This window comes from Semicossyphus pulcher, unplaced genomic scaffold (assembly GCF_022749685.1).
Source record: "Semicossyphus pulcher isolate SPU_LCO1_2020_fin unplaced genomic scaffold, fSemPul1.0.p SCAF_10, whole genome shotgun sequence".
NCBI lineage: Eukaryota > Metazoa > Chordata > Actinopteri > Labriformes > Labridae > Semicossyphus > Semicossyphus pulcher.
Window position 1 is genome coordinate 8,440,246 of NW_027211604.1, and position 22,154 is coordinate 8,462,399.

The 22,154-nt window shown below is 41.6% G+C and overlaps 1 protein-coding gene across 3 annotated transcripts in view; it reads left to right on the top strand.

Annotated features, from left to right (window-relative positions):
• Positions 1-22,154, top strand: part of LOC138595947 (RNA-binding protein Musashi homolog 2) — a 292,330-nt gene that overhangs the window by 89,484 nt on the left and 180,692 nt on the right. For all 3 annotated transcript variants that reach the window (XM_069667486.1, XM_069667503.1, XM_069667495.1), the window contains exon 6: positions 3,433-3,525. In XM_069667486.1, coding sequence (XP_069523587.1) covers positions 3,433-3,525 — 93 coding nt within the window. The remainder of the gene's footprint in view (positions 1-3,432; positions 3,526-22,154) is intronic.

Genomic DNA, 22,154 nt, shown 5'->3' on the forward strand with positions numbered 1-22,154 from the left:
GGCCCTTATTAACACGATCAACGTGCTCTTTGGTCATCATTTGAACAATATAGAATTATCAGAGCTTTTCACTGACTACAATATTAAGACATTTTCAGTTGTGTTCCTGTCTGAATGAAGCAAAGAGAGTTATAATATGACTATGCATATGGTTCTCCTTAATACACCCAGGAGGTGGATGTTCAGCCGGAGCTCTGTCTAGCTGGTGGGCCATGCTTGTGAACCCAAACAGAAGGTATAAGCTTCCTCATGTTATCATGGAGGTATTCTCATGACCTGGATACCAGACCCAACCCTGTTCAGTCCAATAAGGATTGATCGCTTGGAATGCAGAACAAGTTTCTAACTTCCAGGTTCACAGCTGGAGCTTCAAACAGCTGAATATTTGCTGGCCAAGCTGCTAGTTCTCGCTCAGCCCATAGACTCCTGATGATGTCACTATTTTAAATGTAGCCTATTTTCTAGGATGGAGGAATATTAAACTAAAACTATAAACCTCCATGGATCAAAAATTCATAAGAGAAAGGCTCTAGGAGAAATTGCTGCAAGGCTTACCGGCCAGTCTGTGTTGGTCTTATTCATAAATCTGTGGTTGTTACCTGCCATAGCGCCCCCTAGCTGCAGACCGCTGCCTATGCTTGCAAAGTTTCCTCAGCAACACACTGAAACGTAAAATCGATCCTGCACAGCTTAAAGCGTCTGAATTCTTGTGTGGACAATGTTTGGGCCCCGAGTGTTCATCATGCAGTTGCCAGCACCTCCAGCGCTGAACTACATGCTGTGCGCGGAACTCTTTTCTCTTTTTCGCTTACAAATTGGAGTTAGAGGGGAGAATAAATGTAAGCGAGTGAAATGTATTACCATTTTTTAAATTCATTCAGGCTTCTACTGTCCTTACAGTTTTTTTCTCAGTCATTTTTCTGTTTTTTTTTAATTGAATTCGGTGGTGAAACAATATGGTACAACAAGAAAAAAGACATGAAAAATCACAGTCGCAAAATAAAAAAACAAACTGCAATAAGAGCGGGCCCGTGTGTGGGAGGCTGTGTGCATATGTGCAGGCTATGCGCCTGTGAGACTGTGTGCACCTGGAAAGCACTTGACAGATGGTTACTTCGGCTCGAGCTGAATGTTGCTTCTTTTTTTTCTCAGCGTTAAGCCTCTTTCATAAATCGAAAGTGTTTCGGTCAGCATTTTGATCAAGGTAGACTCTCTCAGCCTCCTTGATAGTTTGCTGTGCGTCTCTTGAGTATGTTTATCCTGCCCCCATCATTTATTTTTGTTTGATTCTGGCGAGCTGAGGGAGATCAGAGCTGTGACTTTCACTGCTGCCTTTTCTGCTCCCTTTTTTGTTTGCCAGAAAGATTACAGAGCGAGGCATCAAAAATCATTATACGCCACATCATATCAGTAAACTCTCAATCTGTAGCGTAAATGTGCTACTTTATAGGAGACAGTAAGGATTGTGTATGGGGAAATGTGTTTCTGGAATCACAGTAGCTACAGTACTCTACTCTTTTGTTTAAGAGCTTCAGTGAAGTTCACTCTCGGTATCATTAGTCTTATTGTTTGCCAATAAGTAGACTAAGAGTAGTGGATCACACACTAACAGTGTCAATAGAGCCTCAAGCTAGGGAACGCTGTCCACATCAAACATGCTAAATCATTTGCTGTCACCTTTGCGTGTCTATTACCAGAGGTCGGTTCCAACAGGCTGAGGAGACACTCTCTCACTGCAGAGGCAGATCAGGCCAAAGCTATAACCACTGTAACGCCAAAGCTGCCATAGAGACAGGAAGTGCTCCAGCATCACTATTATTTAACATTTTCTGTAACCTTTAAGGACACATTTTCTTGTGTGGTGACACAAAACTTATTGGTTTATAATAGGGATGCACGATATTATCGGCACGTTATCGGTATCGCCGATATCGGCTTAAAAGTGAACTATCGGATATCGGCCGACACGCCGATATCCGCCGATATAATTAACCGATAAAATAATGGGCTGCTGCATACTTGATTAAATGCCCAACCTCGGCGCAATGTCCCCGGCGCGAAGAAGACCTGCGCGGCGCAGCGTGATGACGTCACGTGTGTCTACCTGCAGCACGAGAGAGTTAGAAGCCAAAATGTCCGTGGTGTGGAAGTTTTTCAAAGTGTCTGAAATAGAGAGCAAAACTGCTCTTTGCAATGACTGCTCAGCTTCGGTGATGCGAGGAGGAGCCAAGGCAAAGTCTTTCAACACTACAAACTTGATTAACCATCTCAAGACCCGTCACCCCGACCGTTGTAACAAATGTGATAAGAGTATCACCATTATACTGTACGCTAATTCCAATACAGAAGAATGTTGATGATCTCTGCAATTAGGTGTGCGGGAAAAAAATATCGGTATCGGTATCGGTATCGGTATCGGTAATCGGCTAAATTAGTTGTAAAATATCGGCATATCGGATATCGGCGAAAAATCTAATATCGTGCATCCCTAGTTTATAAGGTTAAATGTTATTTATCATTTATTGGCAAATATCACCCCTGTGCTTACCAGATGTTTCAGAGGTCAAAGATAAGTCTATTATAAATAAATACAAAATGTTGCATATGCACTACCAAAAAAATTCATGTAATGTGTATATATAGCAATATTTAATTACCAAAAGCATATAGCCAAATAACACAAACAAAATCCATACAGACGACATCATCTCACTTCATAAAATCTAACTTTAAAAATATATACCATAGTTCATAAATTAACAGCTTACATTTAAATAGTGTGCCACAAAAGAAATAGTCCCTCCCTCAGATCTCCAAAGACCCTGGTGTTGGATTGCTCCTGTATTTCCCTGAGAAATCGTCCCCCTAAATTTAGCCCGTCCTCTCCGCAGCAGCTGTTGGTGCCCTTTTTGATGCCGTGGGTAATAATCCTTAATATTCTTGCAGTTTGAAACTAAATGAGCCTTTAATGCACTCCGATTCCATCTTCCAGCACTCATTAATTGTTTTTTTTTTTTTTGAAAGTCCATAAATTATTTCTGTTGTTTCTTTGTAAGTTCTACGAAGACAAACATAAACTTTAATGGATGAAATGGAAGTCTTTAATTCTTTCACAGGCGGTTTTGATTAGAGCTTTGATTTGAAATGTCATTGTGAGGGGAAATTCACAGAAGTGCTTTTTCTCTAAGAGAAGCAAAGAGCATTTTCTCCTGCCAGGACCTTCAGCACTTGTGACCTTGTAATATTACTGCTGTTAATATGAGGTGTTTTTGAAACCACATTGAGTGTGTGTATTTATTCCTGCTCAGCAACAATGTGCCCTCACTGCTTTTATATGGTCCCCATTATATCTGCTTCTCGCTCAATATGTCTGGAGCTGCATTAAAGGTTGTCCTCATCACTAATCTTCTCTCTTTGCTCTTTTCTCTGCAGATGGTCACAAGAACAAAGAAAATATTTGTGGGTGGCTTGTCAGCCAATACAGTAGTGGAAGATGTGAAGCAGTATTTTGAACAGTTTGGGAAGGTAAGACAGAATTTTTTTTATTATTACACCACAAAGTGTTGTCACAATATCCAAAAGTTCAGCATTTTTTTGATCCATTACATGCTGTGTGGCTGTATGTGATTGGATCAGCGATTAATTGATTATTTGATTGAGAGAAAATTAGTTGCCATTGATCGTTTCAGAATTGTTTAAAGCCGCAACATTTGTCGCTTCCAGCTTGTTAGAAGTGAAGATCTGCTGCTTCTCTTTGTCATAAATGACAGTAAAATTAATGTTTGGGTTTTGGACTGTTGGTTGGACAAACACATTTGGAGATGGCACGTTAGGCTTTCCACAATTGCAATGAGCTTTTTTATACACTTTTTTAGGGGTGGGACAAAATACCGATACAGCAATATATCATTGTGCAATACAATAATCGATGGGCTGTTGCCAAATGTCGATATTTAAATTTTTAATATACGGCGCTCTGAACAGATTTCCTTCCACTTGTGACTCGCCACGTCACTACTTCATGACTCCCTGCGGTGGCGCTGAAAGGAAATTAATTGACCAAAGAACAAAATCAGATATTGTCATGCATCATTATATGGTTGTCTTGCAATATATCAATTATGGCAGAATCACTGTATCGTGATATTATCGTTGTTGTGGGCCACATATCGCGCATTGTCTCATATTCCCACCGATACGATACGCGATACAATACGCGATACGATACCCTATACGATACTGCTCCTACTGATACGATATGCGATATGTTACCGCTCCCAGCGTTACGATACGCAATATGATACCGCTCCCACCGATATGATACGCAATACGATACCGCTCCCACCGATACGATACGCGATACGATACCGCCCCCACCGATTCTATGCCGCTCCCACCGATACGATACTGCTTCCACCAATATGATACAGGATATGATACAGCTTCCACCGATACGTTACTGCTCCCACCGTTACAATACGCGATACAATACTGCTCCCACTGATACGATACACGATACGATAACGCTTCCACCAACACTGTACTGCTCCCACCGATATGCTATGCGATATGATACCGCTTCCACTGATACGATGCTGTGATTCCCACCTCTAAATGTTTTGGACATTTTGTTGACTAAATATTAAGCAATTAATCATGAAAGTAATCTGAAGATAAATCGATAATGAAAACAATTGTAAGTTCAAGCCGTAGATTGGATGTAAGATTGTTTTGAAGAATGAAACACATCTCATCATCAATAATGTGACATGAAAGTGGTAATTTGATGCATTAAAGACTCAGACAGGGTGCATTGTTTCTGTACACACGGCCAGCTCTCCCATCTTTCCAGCAGTCAGGAATTTGAACCTTACAAGAAGCTAGCAGCACCAGTTTGGCTCCTTTCCTGACAGTAAGACAAATAAATCTCTGTTGTGATGAGCAAACAACTGAAGCTATGGCAGTAGCTGCACACAGCCCTCCATGGCTGGTCAACAACAACATGCATTTTGCTTACAGAGCAAACAAAGATTGAAAAGCGGCTGCCATGACCAAAGCTCTTTCTAAAAACAAAAGCATGTTTTTCCTTATTTGTTAAAGTGTGATATAAGTTACAAATATAACTATAAATAAAAGGGAATCGAATGATGTTGAGTTTTGATATTGTGGCGACACTATTGCACACCCAGTTCTTTCAGCACAGGCTCATATTCAGCTGTTTGTTCCTGTCTGCTGCAGCACTTTCTGCCTGCTGTTCTCCTGACCAATACCCCCAGCTGAGGGAGGCATATATGCACACAATATCATACAAGGACATGCATACCACACACACACACACACGCTTACACGCGCACACACATACGCGGGCATGCGCTCTCGCAAACAGGCTTTGATACAGTGGCAGCATTTCACAGATAATTTCCCAGCACCGAGCGCAGATCCATTTCCCTCATGTCATATTCCACATCAGTCAAGGTCACCTTCAGCTCATACACTCCCTGTAACATCAGCTATTGACCTTGAGCTTAAACAATTTCACTCCGGATGGATTTTTCATGGGCACATAATGCACCGTGTCCTGAAGGAGACAGAAGAGCCGTTATAAATTAATAGAAACTGTTATTTTTTCCGCCGTTAGGAGACAATATGCAACCGGCCCTCCCTTATAAAGCCCTCTGTCATTCTCTGACTGAACCAGGCGAAGGTGAAGGACTTTGTTTTGCTCCGTGTCTGTGGAAGTGGCGTTGAAGACCCCGCCACGGCCCCGGCCTGCCGTTCCAAATAAAGCCGGCTTATTTGCACAATAGAACTCAGCGAGCAAATATTCAGCACGACTTTGCAATCAATGGATCTGAGAAAGGGCTCGAAATGATTTTCGACTTGATTGAATGACATAATTGACTTGATTATACAAAGTTTTTCCCTCCTTGAGGAATCCTCAAATGCTTAGGAGGAAACAAACAAATCAGACTGATTGAGCGAGATCTTGTGCATGTTTCTGTGTGTGCTTTTATAGCCCTACTTGTGCATGCTTGGATGTGTCTGCAGTACTGCTCTTGCCATGCGTGAGTGTGTCAGCGATTAAGTGTATTTATGTGGGTGCATGATTAGGGCTGTGTGTGTGCAGGCTTGAGTGTCAGAAAATCAGAGGAGATACTGTAGGCTATGGCAGACAAGATGCAGAGCAAAAAGAAGGTATCCTTGTCTCTGTTTTGTGTGTGTGTCCTTCCTTTTTTGCCTAACACATCCCAGGATTTATTAAATAACCTGCCTGTCACTGCAACCTGCCATTATCGCCACACACACAACACTCTGAGGACTTATCCACAGAAGGGAAAACCAATTAATTCAGTTTCCCCTCCGTAGAATCTTGGTGGCAGCGTGTGTGTGTGTCATTCTGTCAGTCAGTCTTCAGTCTGTCTGTCTGCGTGTGTGCATGTCAAGGGGTACATTAGCCGACGTGGTCGCAGGGCTAGCAGCTAGTCATTTATATTTCTGGGAAGTATGTTTTGAAGCACTTATCAATCATCGGGAAACTACAGCTTAAGGCAAAGGCAAATGTTCCTCCTCAGTGGGAACAAGCCATTCCACTGATATTATTTAGAAAGTGCTGCGTTTGTGTGTGTGTATGTGTGCGAGGCAGTATAGGCCAATTAGCAGGATGTGGTCTACAGAGATGGCGGCGGTTGGGAGGGAAACAGCTGGTGTGGCCACAATTGGGTCACAGGTTCTGTCTGTAACCTCCACACCTCCTCTCACCTCCCCTCCCTCCTCAGCCCCTCCCCTCCCGTCTCCATCCTGTCAGGGGGGGGAGGGAGAGGCGGCATTTCTTACGGAGAGAGGCTGACAGCTCTCATGCACATCAGTCTCCATGCCACTCTCCCAGCCGACACCATTAGGAAAGAGCACATGCCCGAGCCTGGCACAACTTCAGAGGAGCCGCAGCCACCTCTTTTTTTTCTCCCCTCTGTCGCCTACAGTACACGCTGAAGGTGTGCATTAGAAGCGATTGTGACAGTCATTTGAACAGAACTGAAGTGTGGTTCTGTTCGGCTGATTCTAATGCATCTCAGACTTATCCCATTACCTGCCTAATAGTAGCCACATCCTGCCTTCCGTTTTTTTTTTTTCTTTCTCAGGCTGCACACTGCACCTTAGCCCTGCGAGCCAGATGAGACAATCTTATCAGCACTGCCGGGCCTCCCTTTATATTCAAGGACTCTTAACTGGAGGCTGCTGCTCTTTCTGTCTTGCAATAAAGTCAAATGAGGCAGTGTGCTGTTTGCTCTGTAATATGCTATTTTGCAGACTTATGCAGTTTTGGAAATGACAATGTTAGCCTTTAGAGATCACGCCTGACAGATGATTTTTTTCTTTGCTCTTTTTATCTGATTATTTTCTGAATATTTGCATTATGCAAAATCTTTTGTAAGTATTTTTTAACACCTTAAAGCCTTTGTCTGCTTGCATAACAAGCAGAAACTCCAACCCCAACCCCAAAAACTAGCCTGCAGAGGTTCTCTGACATTATTATGCATAAAGTCTTTATACATTTCATTACTTTAGAGACTGTGCTTGCTCTAGGGTCAAAGGTCATGGGCAGCTGAAGAATAGCAGATGTGCTTGCAGGGATTTGGTGTCTTGCAAGTGTTGCTTTTGTGTTAGTTTGAGCATCTTTAAATCTGCAAGAACACCTCAGTAAAGAAACTGAATGAAGACACAAAAAGGTAAAGATCCGGTTAGCTATAGTCTGAAGACGATACAGCCTCTGGGTACGATGTTGAACCGTGCATGTAGCCAGGGGTTAGCAATAAACGACTCCAGTCAAGACTTCCTTGTGAATTTTCTTGTGATTGACTTTAATTGACGGGTCTTACCTTTGCTGAATTTTCAACATCATGATGCAGATTAGTAAAAAGTCTAAATGAAGCTTTGTCAGGTCTGTCCTCAAGAGGAGAAGAAAATTACTTTCAAAATGCTCGTTTGTTGAACGGAGGTCGGATCGATCACTTCTGATGCTTTTGAGGAAGTCGGGAAATCTGAACGCTGAACGGCTTTCGTGACACAGGGTCAGGGAATTTATCTCAAGTTGAATTTTTGATCTTGAGCAGATTGTTAGCTGTTAGCATGCAGGTGTCTGTTTATAGAGATCAATAAGAAGCTACGGCTTATTACCTTCTGTCTGCTTCTGCTCTCTATGCGGACTGTGTTTCCTGCACACGCAGCCTGCTGGTACGTGATTGGTCAATATTACTCGGACTCACAAGCGTACTACAAACGGAAACCAGAACACTTCCTATCACTAAAATCCACGTCCCTGCCTACAGATTCTACATTTCTATGTAGAATCTGTAAATAGAGATTAAGGTTTAATAAAGGAACGTAGACCACACCAGTGGTGACGGTAAAAATGGGACATGCTCTGTGTTTTGTTGATCCCTAAAGTATTCTCTTCCTTGTATGCCATCTCTCATATTTCCCAATAAAACAAACACCTGTTAACAAAACACCCAAACACCCCGAGATGTTCCACTGAGGCGAGCATTTGATTAAAGACGGGAGATGGTGTGATGACACCTCTTAAATTTGGCTGTGACGTACCAGCCGAGCCCTGCCCGGGCATGAAAACAGCTCTCCCCGCAGTTAAAGGCATAATTAGCTGGGTTGGCTAATGCTTCCTCATTGGTTTATTGTAATCGGCTTTGAGTGCGTCTCATAGTGCCCTTATTTGGCTAAGCTCAAACAAGTCCTGCTCGCTGCCTCAGTTTTCTGCACTCACGTCCGTCGCTGTGCGAGCCTCAAGCTGACTTTTAGTTTAATCAGAGCTACTTGCTTCCATGTCACTGGCCTGCCACAATCGTCCCTTTATGTCCAGCCTGTCCTGGTTCTCATGCTCCACTGGGCTAGAGCCAGATCCTGGAGGTGGAGCTGAATGGGAGGAGGTGGAGGAGGAGCTTAACCAGTTCACTGCCACTGGGCTCAGGAGGGATAAAGGTAGACGCACAAAGGTCACTCCTGTGTTAGACAGAGCAGAGCAGAGCTGAGCCTCACGTCCTGAGACGAAACAATGTTCTCAAAGTGAAAAAAAAGACACCTGTAGGAGGACAATGGAAAGATATCCAAAGATTATGTAAGAGAACATTATCAGAACGCAGAGAGACCAGCTGCCTGCTTTATCTGTTGCATTTTGACCTGCAGCCAAGCAGGCCTCTGCATACTTCTCTCATACTTACCCTGACAGGAAGCAGATGAGAGGAAATTATAACGGCATCAGAAAAAGATTCCTCGCTTAGTGCATGAAATTTCTTCTGGGGCTTCGGTAATCTAATACCACGGCTGACATTTTGCGTGCCCTTAGATTTTATAAATGGCAGGAAAATAACTGTGACCGACTGTAAAGACTGTAAGAATTCATTTTGCATACTTGCAAAAAATCTTCCTCCTTAACAACAATGGAGAATTTGAGGTATTCAAACAGGTATTCCAACTAAATCAGTGGCACATGTTGTTAAATCTGTGTTATTTTGCTGCCTTTTAAGAGGAAGTGTTCTGAAAGTAAATGTTAATATTATTTTTTGATGGTAAAGTTGCGTTGTTCATTAAAAACTTAGCCTTGAGCTTCGTTCAGTTCCTGCCTTTACAATGCTTTTAAATAGATGTGCTGAGGTCGTTAATCACCAATTATCATTGTTGTGACATTGATATAATCATTCTTGTGTTATCTTTTTGACTGCTGGATTCAATTTAGCCTCGGACGACGATGCAATTAAGCCCTATGAGTGACCACTTTTAAAAAGAGCTGAGACTTGACACTCTGAAGGTGCACTTTAAAAGCACTCTGGACTTCAAGTGACTGAAGCTGCGAAGAAAACAAAACCCAAATCCACAATTGCTCCTCCTGAAATAGCAAACATGGATGATTAATGCGGAAAAAATACACTTTATATGAGCGAAAAGAAGCTAATCAAAAGGCCACAGTCCTTCATTCCACTTCCTCGGCTGGTGCAGGTGCACATTTGCATGCCATTTACATGGTAGCTCACAGTGACCACCAGCACTCCAGAGCCCGGGTGTCCATCATCTGCTGACATTCTGTGATTGTTTCCTCTCGGCTGCGACTCGCCCAATCAGCTGAGGATATAGTGTGGTTCCAGTGATTATAAGGAGTGATCAGAGCAGCAATGATGGAGCATGTGCCTTGCGGTGGAGATTTAGCCAGAGGCTTCAATCTCATTGCAGTCACTTGTAGTTAGTGAGTGAGACTAGCAGCGAGAAGGGCAGAGCAATATAAATGAATTGGCTATGAATGTGGATACGCTGCAGGGACACACAGGGGGAAAGGGCCAGTTAGACAAACTATTTCATATCCCCCTTGACCTTTATTTGCCCAGTGGCCCTGCAACATTTCCAATAGAGTAGCTTTTAAATGGCCGCTGAAGAATAGAGCTGTACAATCACATCATTTTTTAGTGTGCGTCTTTTTTGTATAGAGCCACCGCACGTGTGAACGCAAGTGTCTTAACTGAGCTTTTAGCCAAAGAATGAGACTTTTAACAAAAGATTTAATAGATTTCTGAGTATTGCTGATCCTTCGAAATATCCATCAGACAGTCTCCTCCAAAAAAACGAGATGCTGTGCAGTAAAGGCGGCTCACAAAGAGAGCGCTGGATCAGGGGAGATTGACACCCTTCTGTACGTCTGAAGTCTCATCTCCCAGCTGTCCCTCCTGAAATGGCTCCCCGGGGATAAGCCGGGATTGGCTTGATTGTGTTATCGGCGACTGATCGGGTCATTGAATGATGGAATTTTGAGCCCCTGTTCTGCTTAAAGAATGAAATGTTTAAAGAAGATTGACTGTGATTGGATCGGATCCAGCACCTGCTCAAAGGGGTCAATCAGGTGGAGGCAGGAGGCAGCAATCTCTGCTGCGCTATTGTGACACGAATAGAAGGGGGAATTAATGTGTGTGTTGGGGTAGGGTGTTAGTGTGGTGGGTGGGTGGGTGGCGGTGGTGGGGGCTGGAGATGCCATTCAACAGGGAAGAGGTTGAAAAATGTCATCAGAGGAAGTGTCATGAGTAATTTGCAGCAGTCTCACCATCAGACCGCTGTGGAGGTGGACGCCTCCACCTCCGCGCCTCCACCTCAGCCGTGCAAACTGCAATCTGGTCCTGAGGGAATCCTATGTGGGAGAACACTTCTGCAGGAATCGGGATTCAAACGGGTTTTATTTCCCAGATGGGCGGGAAATATGTTTTGATATAGGCTGTATGTATGTTCCAAAGATTGGCATGGAACAGAGAGTTTGAAGGCAGGAAGCTGGCAGCGCGGGTCCAGGGAAAGGCTTTGAGAAAACATGTTTTGTTGTAGTGGATTTGTCTCTGTTTGACTGGGAAAGGAGTTTTCTACTGAAGCAAAAGTTAACATTAAACTATCATCAAATAATACACTGTGAAGCCATTTCTTTTGTTTAAATCCAGCATTGTTTGCTTGTAATCTTCTTCCCCTGTCAATATCTTTGCACATTACTGCCACCTGTAGATCAGTGGAACAGTCTGACACCATTGGTAGGACTGTGTAATGCATCACCCATACGTGTGCATGTGCATGAGGCAAATACAACAGGGACCCACTTGTAGAATAATAGCCCCATAGCGCTACTAGATGTCTAAAACTCCACAGGAAACTTTTGAATCAGCTACATTGAATATTTAATGTTCAGTCAAACTACCTCAATTTATGCTCCCATAATACATATTGATAGTACAGATGTAATAGTAAAGTAGGGGTTATGCATATTGAAAACGTGTGAATTTGACTCTTTTATGTACAGTATGTAACATTTATGCGCCTCTCAAAATCTGTCTTCAGCTTCCAGGAAAGATGGAGAATAAAAGAAAGCGAGATGGGGAGAAAAAAAGGGAAAGAAAGGAAGAGAGAATTTCCTTGGTGTAGCTCGAGTGCATGTTTTAAGACAAGCAGAGACAGGCATGTCTGAGTGGAGGTCCACAGAAGCCGGTGCCGGCCTCTGAGTGACAGACCTTGTGCCCCCGCATGTCACCACCAAATGAGAAACAAAATGATGGTGTCAAATTCCGGCTCACATCTGATGGCTGGCTTTTAAAGAGGATGCAAAACTGCTTTTCAACCCAAATAACCCTTTTCATCCTCATCAGACATTTTTCTGAACAGAGGGTTGTCAGTGCTGCAACCCCCCCCCCAACCTCCCCCGCCACCCCCTTCACTGTAGAGCTTTAGGAAACCAGTGAGCATGAACCATGACTCAGCAGCACCTGGAGAACAGGCGGTTGACACAGTGCAGCTCAAATGATGACGGTGCACAATGTTCGGCGTACATCTGAGCTGAGACATGCAGCTTTATGGAGACGTTTTCTAAAGGTGTTTGTGCAGCTCTCAGGGTGGATTTATCCCAAACGTCTAAACAGGAAGGTGATGGCAACAGAAGGCTTAAACTGTTCACATTTTCGAGGTATATCGTAAACAAAATATTCAATTTTCTTTTATTTTTTTCCAAGTCTTGACAACCTTTGTCTACTGTAGTGGATTTTGCATAAACAAATCTCAAGTAAAGAAGTAAAAAAAGCCCCCCAAAACAAGAGCTTTTCTCCTGACTGTCAGCTGGCAGGCTAGATAAACATGTAGAAAAGAAAAATGTCTGCTGTTGAGTGTTTGTGTAGGAAAAAGTTTCTTTAATGGCGTCTAACACAGCAGCAATCAGATTCTGTGAAATGGAATATAAATAACCATTTACATTAAATCAAACCAGCCAACTCCAACTGTGTTTGCTATGAATTACCACTGACAGTTGACAGTATGTCTTGTTTTAAATAGCACAATGTGATTTCAGTAGAAGTGTAGACTGTCAGCAGCCCGTTGCAGTAGGTGGCTGAAGGAGCACAGGCAGTGTGACCAGGTCGGCAGGCAGCTCCAGCTCATGCTATGAGTGCCGCCCACGCAGCTCCTTCTTGAAATCACCGGGTAAATGTTCTTACATGGAAATTGTACACAATGCATCAGCGTTTGATGTGAAGGGCTAATGAAGTCTCAAAGGTTTCACTTATCTGGAACAATTATTGCTCAGTCCTGTGTGTCTCATGTGTGTCTGGATATCCTCAGAATATCTACATTTAAGGCATAAAGTCATCTTAAATGATGTAGTTGTTGGAAATTGCTTGTTAGGTTTTATTCTGATACTATAGTTAAATCCACTATTGGTAGTGACAAGGCTCATTATATTCAGTATTATTTTGCTGGGGCAGAGTAAGTAGGCCAAACAAAATGGGGTAATTGCTATGAAAAATGTACTTTCAGCAGAGGATGTGAATGCAGTGGTTCCAGTTTTGTTTCCAACCTGTTCCAGTGTCTTATCTCTTATACAACTCTTTTGTCAAAAGCTTTGTTCGTTTTTTTCCCCTTCATCTCGCTCTATTTTATTTTAGAAATGGGCTCATTGTGTTAGCTTTTTCTTCTGTAGTGTTATAACAAGATAAGAGTGGACAGCTATGCTAGCTCGACACAATGGTGCTTTGAGATATAGAAGCTTATATTAGCTTGCTAACATGTTCAGTGTTAAAATGTACGATGTGACACGATACGATACAATACAATGCGATATGATAAAATATGGTACGATACAATACGATACGGTGTGATACGATACCATACAAAACGGTGTGATGTGATACCAAACAATAGGACACAGTGTAATACGATACAAAATGATACGATACAATACAATGTGATACGATACAAAATGATACGATACTATACGATGTGATGCGATGCGATACGATGTGATACGATACGATACTATACAATGCAATACGATGTGATACAATACGATGCGATGCGATATGATGTGATAGGATAGGATACAATACAATGTGATACGATACGATACAATACGATGTGATACAATACAATGTGATACGATACGATACAATACGATGTGATACAATACAATGCGATATGATGCGATACGATGTCATACGATACGATATAATACAATGCGATATGATGTCATACGATACGATACAATACAATGCGATACGATGTCATATGACACGATACAATACAATGTGAAACAATACAATACAAAGTGATATGATACGATACAATTTCATACGATAAAATACGCTTGATACAATTTATTGTCCCTGTAGGGAAATTTGTCTTGCCTTCACTGTACTACTAATAAATAAAATCACAATAAAAACAAAAAACATGTAAACAGAGAAGCAAAGACCAATGACAACCACAAACACATATTGCTATATTGCACATTTCCAAATAATAATATATAAACATGTTCACAGTGCTAACATGTTGCTAACATGTTGCTAACATGTTTTGCTAACATGTGCCTAACAAAGTTGAGACATTATATCAAAATCAATCTGGACCAGAATGGCGGTCTGGCAGAGAGAGATTTGATAGTTGACTTTTACCCTCTATAAATTCCTGTTCATCTGTTGTTAGTATATATAACTGCATTGGGAGCCGCTCCGCTCTGGCTTACTTGGGACAGAAGTCATTACATAAGAAAATACACTCACAGTGTCAATTAATTAATTTGTAATGGCAACACGCATCCAATAAAAGGACTCGGTCCTCATCGACTGTACTTCACAGAGAGGCAGACCCTCAGAAACTACATGCACACTGTTTACATCTCTTGCGAAGAACAATTACTCTGATGTAAATTGACCACTGACTGTGTGCTCGACATTATTGGTCAGAGTTTAATAAGAGTCCACTTATCCACACATTTGCATTGGTGTTTAGTTAATAGAGCCAATCAGAGTACTCATTTGATTCACAGGCCCTGGAAACAACCAGAGAGAGAGATGGAGGCTCAAACGTTACGCAGTGTAATGTAGACTTATTGTAACATTGTAACTTATTCAAACTTATATATTGATACAAATATTGTAAATAGCAGATATTGGGAGGCTGGTTCAACATACGCAACTTAAAACAGATTACTATGCTGTGGGCAAAGTGGCATGTTTTCAGACGGGGATAGCTGAATGTAATGTCAAAGTTTGGTGTCAGTTAACACAATTTTATGGGTTACATAGTGTAGAAAAAAGTATAACGCATATATTTTTTTAACTTGCTACCGTACCAGTAGCAAGCAGGATTGCAAACTTCACATGGCAAAAACAGATGGTAGGCTGTAATTTGTGAGTGTTTTGAATGTGTTTTAAATTAAATTAAATTTCAATACATGTTTTTATTAAAAAATAGAAATATTTATGATAATGATGATAATATTTTTTGTATAAAAGTCTTATAGCATGTTTAACCTTAAATCCCTGACAAGAGCTCAGTAGAGGATAAACGGGAAATCCACACAGTAGGTGATTTTGTTATATAGCCGTGAAGCCATTTTAGTGTAAATAACTGTTTTTACACAAGAAGAGAGAAATATGGAGATGACAATAAGGTAGGTCTTGATATAAATGTTAAATTTATCCTTCTTGTTTTGCTACTATTCTTTAAAAAAATCTATCTTAAAGAATCCGTAATCAGTTGGAATATAAAACCCTTCAGAAGATGCAAAGATAAAATGATTTAATGTAAAGCCAACACGCTCTCGTCAGTGATTCTCAGAGGTGATCTGTAATTACTTCAGACATTTTTCTGGTTGTTAAAAACAGAAAGCACTTATGTTCAGTTATGAGGGGAGGTTAGGATTAGAGTGTCTCATTGTGATTTATGTTAAAGCTAATTTATACATGTGTGAGTACATGGCAGCCATTATGTTTCCTTTTTACTCCGCTGGCCTCTAGGTTTGATTTACTGCGACTTCTACGCCTTTTATCGTTGCTGTTTTCTAAACAGTGTGCTCAATCCTTCGAAAAACTGAATAATGCAGCGAGCGAGCGGACGTGCATGCGATGCCAGAGAGTGACAACAGATCCCTATCTTAGCCGCCATGCCATGAATAATCTTTAGCTTATTTTCTGAAGTGGTATCTCAGGGTTCTGGTCGAATTGTCTAAAAGCTAAATAAATCTGCTTGATTGAACTAATGGCACTGAGCCAAGATCTGGCACCAAGTCCCGTCTCTCAGCCCTAATCTTTTTGTCACGGACACATTGACCAGCCTCACACACACACACAAACACACACACACACACGCTAAAGCTCCCTCCCAAGTCACTTCCTGATCGGGAAACTTTGAACCCAACATGTGGCCCATAAGTCCTATCCACAGGTAATTAGGTTTGATGGTTAGTTGAGCAGAAGCATGGATTTTATCCTCATCTCTGCCTCGCCTCCTGGAGGGTTGCCTCAACTTGTTTTTTTGATAAGCCCACCGCCAGCCCAGCATCCGTCTCTTCCAGCTGAACACACATTGTAAAAGCCACCGAGGAGCAGTCATCCCTTTTAGAGACGAATTACCCGCCAAAATAAAATTATGTCGACTGAAAAGGTGCGTGTCCTGACAAGACTGAGTACACATCTCGGTTCTGATTGAAAAATTAACCTCTCCAAATGTATATTGCATAGCAGCCTCTCTTTAGAGCAGCTTATTTCTCCCTCTAGTGGTTTAGTTGAAGCCAGTTGTATTGGATGTGTTTGTGATAGACAGGAATATGTTAATGCTGCTTCTGTCTGACACTCAGGCCAACTGTTGGAGTATTGTATTTTATAAATTCATTGAATTGGCCCGACCAAATTAGTGTCACTTTTTTTTTTTGTCATTTTCTCCCTTTTTCATTCCCCATCTTTTCATCTTAGAGGACAAGCACATGCCCTTAACAAAAAAAAATTGCGGTGGATTTGTTTAACTTGGAGGCACATCTTTAAACCGCGCCGAGCAAAACTGTGTCAAAGTGTAAGTGGTAAGTGTTAGCTGCTGGTGCCGTGTTGGGAGAAAAGCCAGAATCACATTTGAAACAGCTTTGAATTTGATTTGATTTGAGTTTTCATTTGAATGTGATAGGAGGTGAGCACAGAGTAGGACGGGCGGTATCTCGCTCAAGTGACGGCTTGATTGCATTGAATCATCTGCCAGAAAGTCTTCCAGCTGCCACATCGGCGTGAGTGAGAGGATGCGTGCGTGGAAAAGTAACTTTCAATAAAGAGGAAATACAGGAGCTGCTCATTACAGCTGCGTTTCTTCTTACCCTAAAATGTTGCTTATGCTGTGCCTTCTTCAGCCCACACCATATTTAATGTGGAAATAGTGTGAATGGAGTTAATATGCTGAAACCACAGCACATCTTTCTGTTCGGATACACACTTGGCTGCACTGAACTAACACATTAAAAAAAGATGCACACTGTTTTCATTCCTTTATTCAGGAAATAAAAGAAGGTTGGCACCATGCTGCAGCCATGATCCCAGAGTTAATGCTCTGTTTTAAAATGTGTATTTTTAGATAAAATGCAGAATTAAATGAATTGAAAACGAAGTTAATGAAGGAAGCAGGATTTTGTGGAGCAGAATTCATTCTGAAAACGTATGGCAATCATGATTTTACAGTCAGTGTGCGCAGTGATGCCGTCCAATTTCTTTACTGCCATACTTTGTCCATTAAGCGTGTAAGTGTGTGTGTGTGTGTGTGTGTTTTCAGGAGCACTGGTACAGCAGAGCAGCCAGTTAAAGTGAATAGCTGGTCCCAGTGTAAAGTCCAGACATGGCTGTGTGCCCTGCTTGTCTCCGTCCAGCCAACCATGCTACAGCTGTGTGCTGGTGTAGGTTGTGACGATGCCAACGAGTGTTTGCACACACCTACAATGTCCCGTGTTTGAGCGGACATGCCTGAACATGCTACAGTGGAGGTGACCACATCACCTGCATCAACACAGCACACTGTTATTGACCTGCTTCTGCAGTATGGCAATCTTTATCTGCACTTTAATACAGAATACCTGCAGGCAAGCATTAATCACACACTACCCAGGAGGGCCAAGCCAATACTGTGTTTTAAGGCAGGTACCATTATTGATGTTTGAGAGTTAAAAAAAATACAACTTTATATTATATAAATTTGATCTCCAAGTCCCTAAGTGGGACTATTTCTGGTGAAAAACAAACATATCAGTTATTTCTGAAGGAAATAGACCACCATATATGCCAATACAATGTAACAATAATAGGCTTTTATTGGCCGATATATCGGCCCTATTGATATATCTGTCAATACACAGATACACTCATGTGGAATTTGTACATCTAATGTTGTTTAAATGTGTATTCACAATATTGTGTTATATTAAAGATTTCATCTCAAAGATTTTCATGTAAATAAATGTCTGTTAAGTCACTATCTATCACCGTATGAGGTAACACAATGGTGATTGAACCTATGGCCCACTGATGAAAGCCTTTGCATTTGCAGTGTATAATATTGTTATGGACTTGTTATGGACTGGGTGCCTGTGGTGACATTGGCGGAAAAAAATCACAAGGGGCTGCTTTTCCGGTCTCTGCAAGTGTTGCGAGTAAACAGTAATCTACTATGGCTGAACAAACAAAGCAAAGATCGATGACTACAGATACAACTTCAAAAATAAGTGAAAATCCAAAGAAAAAGAAACAAACTCGACGCTCAGATGAAGCAAACAGTCTGAAAAGGAAAGCGAGGAAAATCAAGAGTTATAACTGCAGCAAAGGGAGCCAACTGTAGACGTCACAATTGCCTTTTATTGCCATAAGGTGCCGCCAAATAGAACAAAACTGAGAACTTCGAGATTATCACTTTAACTAATTTTAGATGTTTTTTGTTTGGAATATTTAAACATCAATACCCTCAATCAGCTATTTTATATTAGTTCATGCCTGTTGCTCATTTGTTCGTCTATATGTGTGACTTTTAACCTTGCTTGTTTCAGAGGCAGAGGGAGAATTGCGCTTTCACAAATAAAGGCAGTCCATGTGTTTTGTAGTGTGCATAGTATCTGTACTATGGTGCAACATTTATATTAGAAAGTGACACATATACCAGAATTATGTTCGTTCATTGGTGTAACATTTTGCTTCTACAAAGTGGAAAAAAACAGGATTTGGTGCAGTGCAAATTTTCCACCATTGGTGTTCCTCTTTTAATTTGATCATTAAACCAAATTGCCACATTGCCATCTGGTTTGAGGATAAAACACATGCAAAATTGATGCAATCTGCCATTTACATAAAGGAGGTAAACATGTCAGTACGAATGGAGTCTGATCCGTTTCAGCGAAGTGTGACACTGTGACACAAAATTCTTGGGAGTTGAGGCTGATTTTGTTCCGTTAGTCAAAAAAAATCTCTCATAAGTTTGTTTGTTGTAGATTTTACATCTTAGAGTCTGCTTACAAAACATCTTGTGGTATTTCTTAACGTTCTGTGTTATTAATATATGTTTAAATATTCACAAAATCTAGGTTTTTAGGCTCCGACTTCTGAGATAGAGCATGCATTCATTACTACCTGCACCCTCGCAGACACACTCATCTGCTCTCCCACTCTGTCTGGCTGGCTGCCCAGTCATCGGCAGCTCGCACATGTGGCCAAACTGTAAATCAGATTCAGACTTTCCATTCAAGTGCCCTACTCAGGGGACTGGGCTGGCCTTTATTCTGACCTTGAGGACCTTTTTATAGGCTTAGAAAAGAGCAGCCGAATAGAGATAGCTCCGTAGTTCACGCAGAAATGAAGAGCTGAGTGTCTCTTACCTTTGATTAAAATCTGACCTCATGGCATTTTCGAATATTTGTGCATTTCAGGGACACCTTTTCTCACTCTAACATTTCAGCTTGAACTGTAAATCATCCACAGTTTAAATATCTTTGTGGAAATGTGGAGTGCTGTGATTTAGACTCTCTCTCCGCTGTGATTAATGCTTGTTGTAAGTAATACTCTCCTCTCAGAACAGAGCCGTCCTCATGGAGGGATGGGAGCTTGTTTTGGTCCTCGTCCCCCCCCCCACCCCCATCCCCCCCACAGCTGATGCTCTGAGGGGAGTTTGTCAGGGCTCAAGCTGTTCAGTCCCCCGCTCCCCTCCCTCTTTCTCTATCCCCGCTCTATCTCTTCCCTCCATCACACCTGATTGCATTTGACAAATGCCTCTATTGGCTCCATATCATCAGGTGCGGTGGAGGCAGCCTAAGACTATATTACTCCCCCCGTATAACACATCTGTTCTCCATTCTGCATGGCTGACACAGTCGCTTCTGCGAGGTTCGAGCGGGGCCAGGGCTCTGTCAGTGGAACAGCTTCATGAGTCGCAGGTTCCATTGGCGGTAAAGGAAGTCCTGATGAGTGCATTGGACATGGCTTCCAGTGAAGACCGGGCACAAGGGGCACAGTGATTCACCATGGGGGGAAATCATGTTCACATAAACTCCAATGACGGACACACTCATAGGGGCTGGTTAAAAAATTGGTTCTGAATTGGAGCTAGTTCCAACCATTACATTAACAGGGATTTCAAAAATGTTTCCCCCTTTTTTTTGCTTATTGATCCCTTAAAGTGAGATTTGGACCTACAGCACTGCACTTCCCTTTTACATTGCCAGTTAAGCATGCATCAGTGTACATATGTAAAATATGATGTTCCAGGTCTGGTGCTGAATCAAGTCAGAATCACAAAACATAAAGATACAGTTCATTTATTGTTTTTCTGTAATAACTAACCAAGACGTCTGCATTTTTAACGTCGCCTACATGAGTCATGATGTCCTAGAATCAGCGAACAGCCATGTCCAACTTTAGTAGAATTGTGTATAAAGCCACAAAGAAAAACATCAGAAAACATCTTTAACATAGATTCTTTGTTGTACAGTTGTTGTGGTTGCTAATTTCAGATCAAGTTTTGTTGCACGCAAAGGGAGACCTAAGCTAAAAACACGAGACGGCACAGGTGGACATGTGAATATGTAATTGCGATAATTTTCGCTTAAATTGAAATTTAGATTTGATTTGCGATATTAAAGAGAGTGATATTTTTTTACATCATTATTCTCACTTTTATAAAAAACATATTGTAAATGATTATCTTGTGATTGTTTGGTACAGAACACCATAATCAAAGATGTGTATGATGTGTAGGCCAGAACATCTCTGCAGCACAATTTCACCTTTAGCAAAATATGCAACTCCTGCGATTTGAAAATTACAGTCGGCCATATTGCGATTCTGATAACATTTCAATTAATTGTTCAGCGCTATTGTGGGATTTAAGTCCCCCTAAATCTTGTGATGAGGTTGGAAAGTTCAACCGCGACATTGAAACATGCAAAAGGCCCTTTCTAAAGCCAGTGTTTTGCCTGTATGTTTGATCTGGACTACTCAAAAACATGAACTCTGTGAAACAGGAGCAGCTCCTTCTGCAGATATAAAGAGCTCATTCTCAGGGTAAGAAGACACAACCTCCTCTAAATATTTTATTATATTTCTGCCAATAATTCTTCCAATAGACCCCCCTGTCTTACACACTGGGCCCTTAAATCACACATACTGGAATAGAAAATTTAACCGTAAATTTAGATTTCTTTTTAGCCTTCAGTAACCCAAACAGTAAAGCTTGACAAAATACAGACAGAAGAACAGAAGAAAGCTGAAATCGCATGTATATCAATGCCGAAATGTGTCGTGTGAAATGTTCATCCGCAAACATTTGTGACATCACTGCTGACGGTGACATCACTCTGTCCTAGCCTGCGCTCCAGCTCCGTAATGTAGATGATGGCACTGTGTTCGGAGGTAACAGCTATAGCTATATCGGTGCATTAGCCAGCCTGACCTGTGACACGTCTCCTTACTGGCTGATTATTAAACACAGACTTTGAAAGTGACTTTGGAGAGATCTAAGTGGGGAAAACAAAAGAGCACTGCAGCGGCTCCTACCAGGCAGAGACGCTGATGGACTGTCACGGCCCAGCGTCTCATCAGCAGGAACGCGAGTAGGGTTGGCACCGTAGTCGCCATGTGGTGGCAAGGTTAGGTCACATCAGCTGCCTCTGACTCTCATACAAAGAAGACGCTGAGCTGAAAAGCAATACAGTAAAAAAAAAAAAAAAACCTCTCCTTTACCTCGATTTCACCTGGTCGATACCTTCGGAATTACTTTCATTTTAGAAGAAACAAATCGAGGAAGGAAGATAAAAAGAAGGTGATGGAAAAATATTAAATTAAATG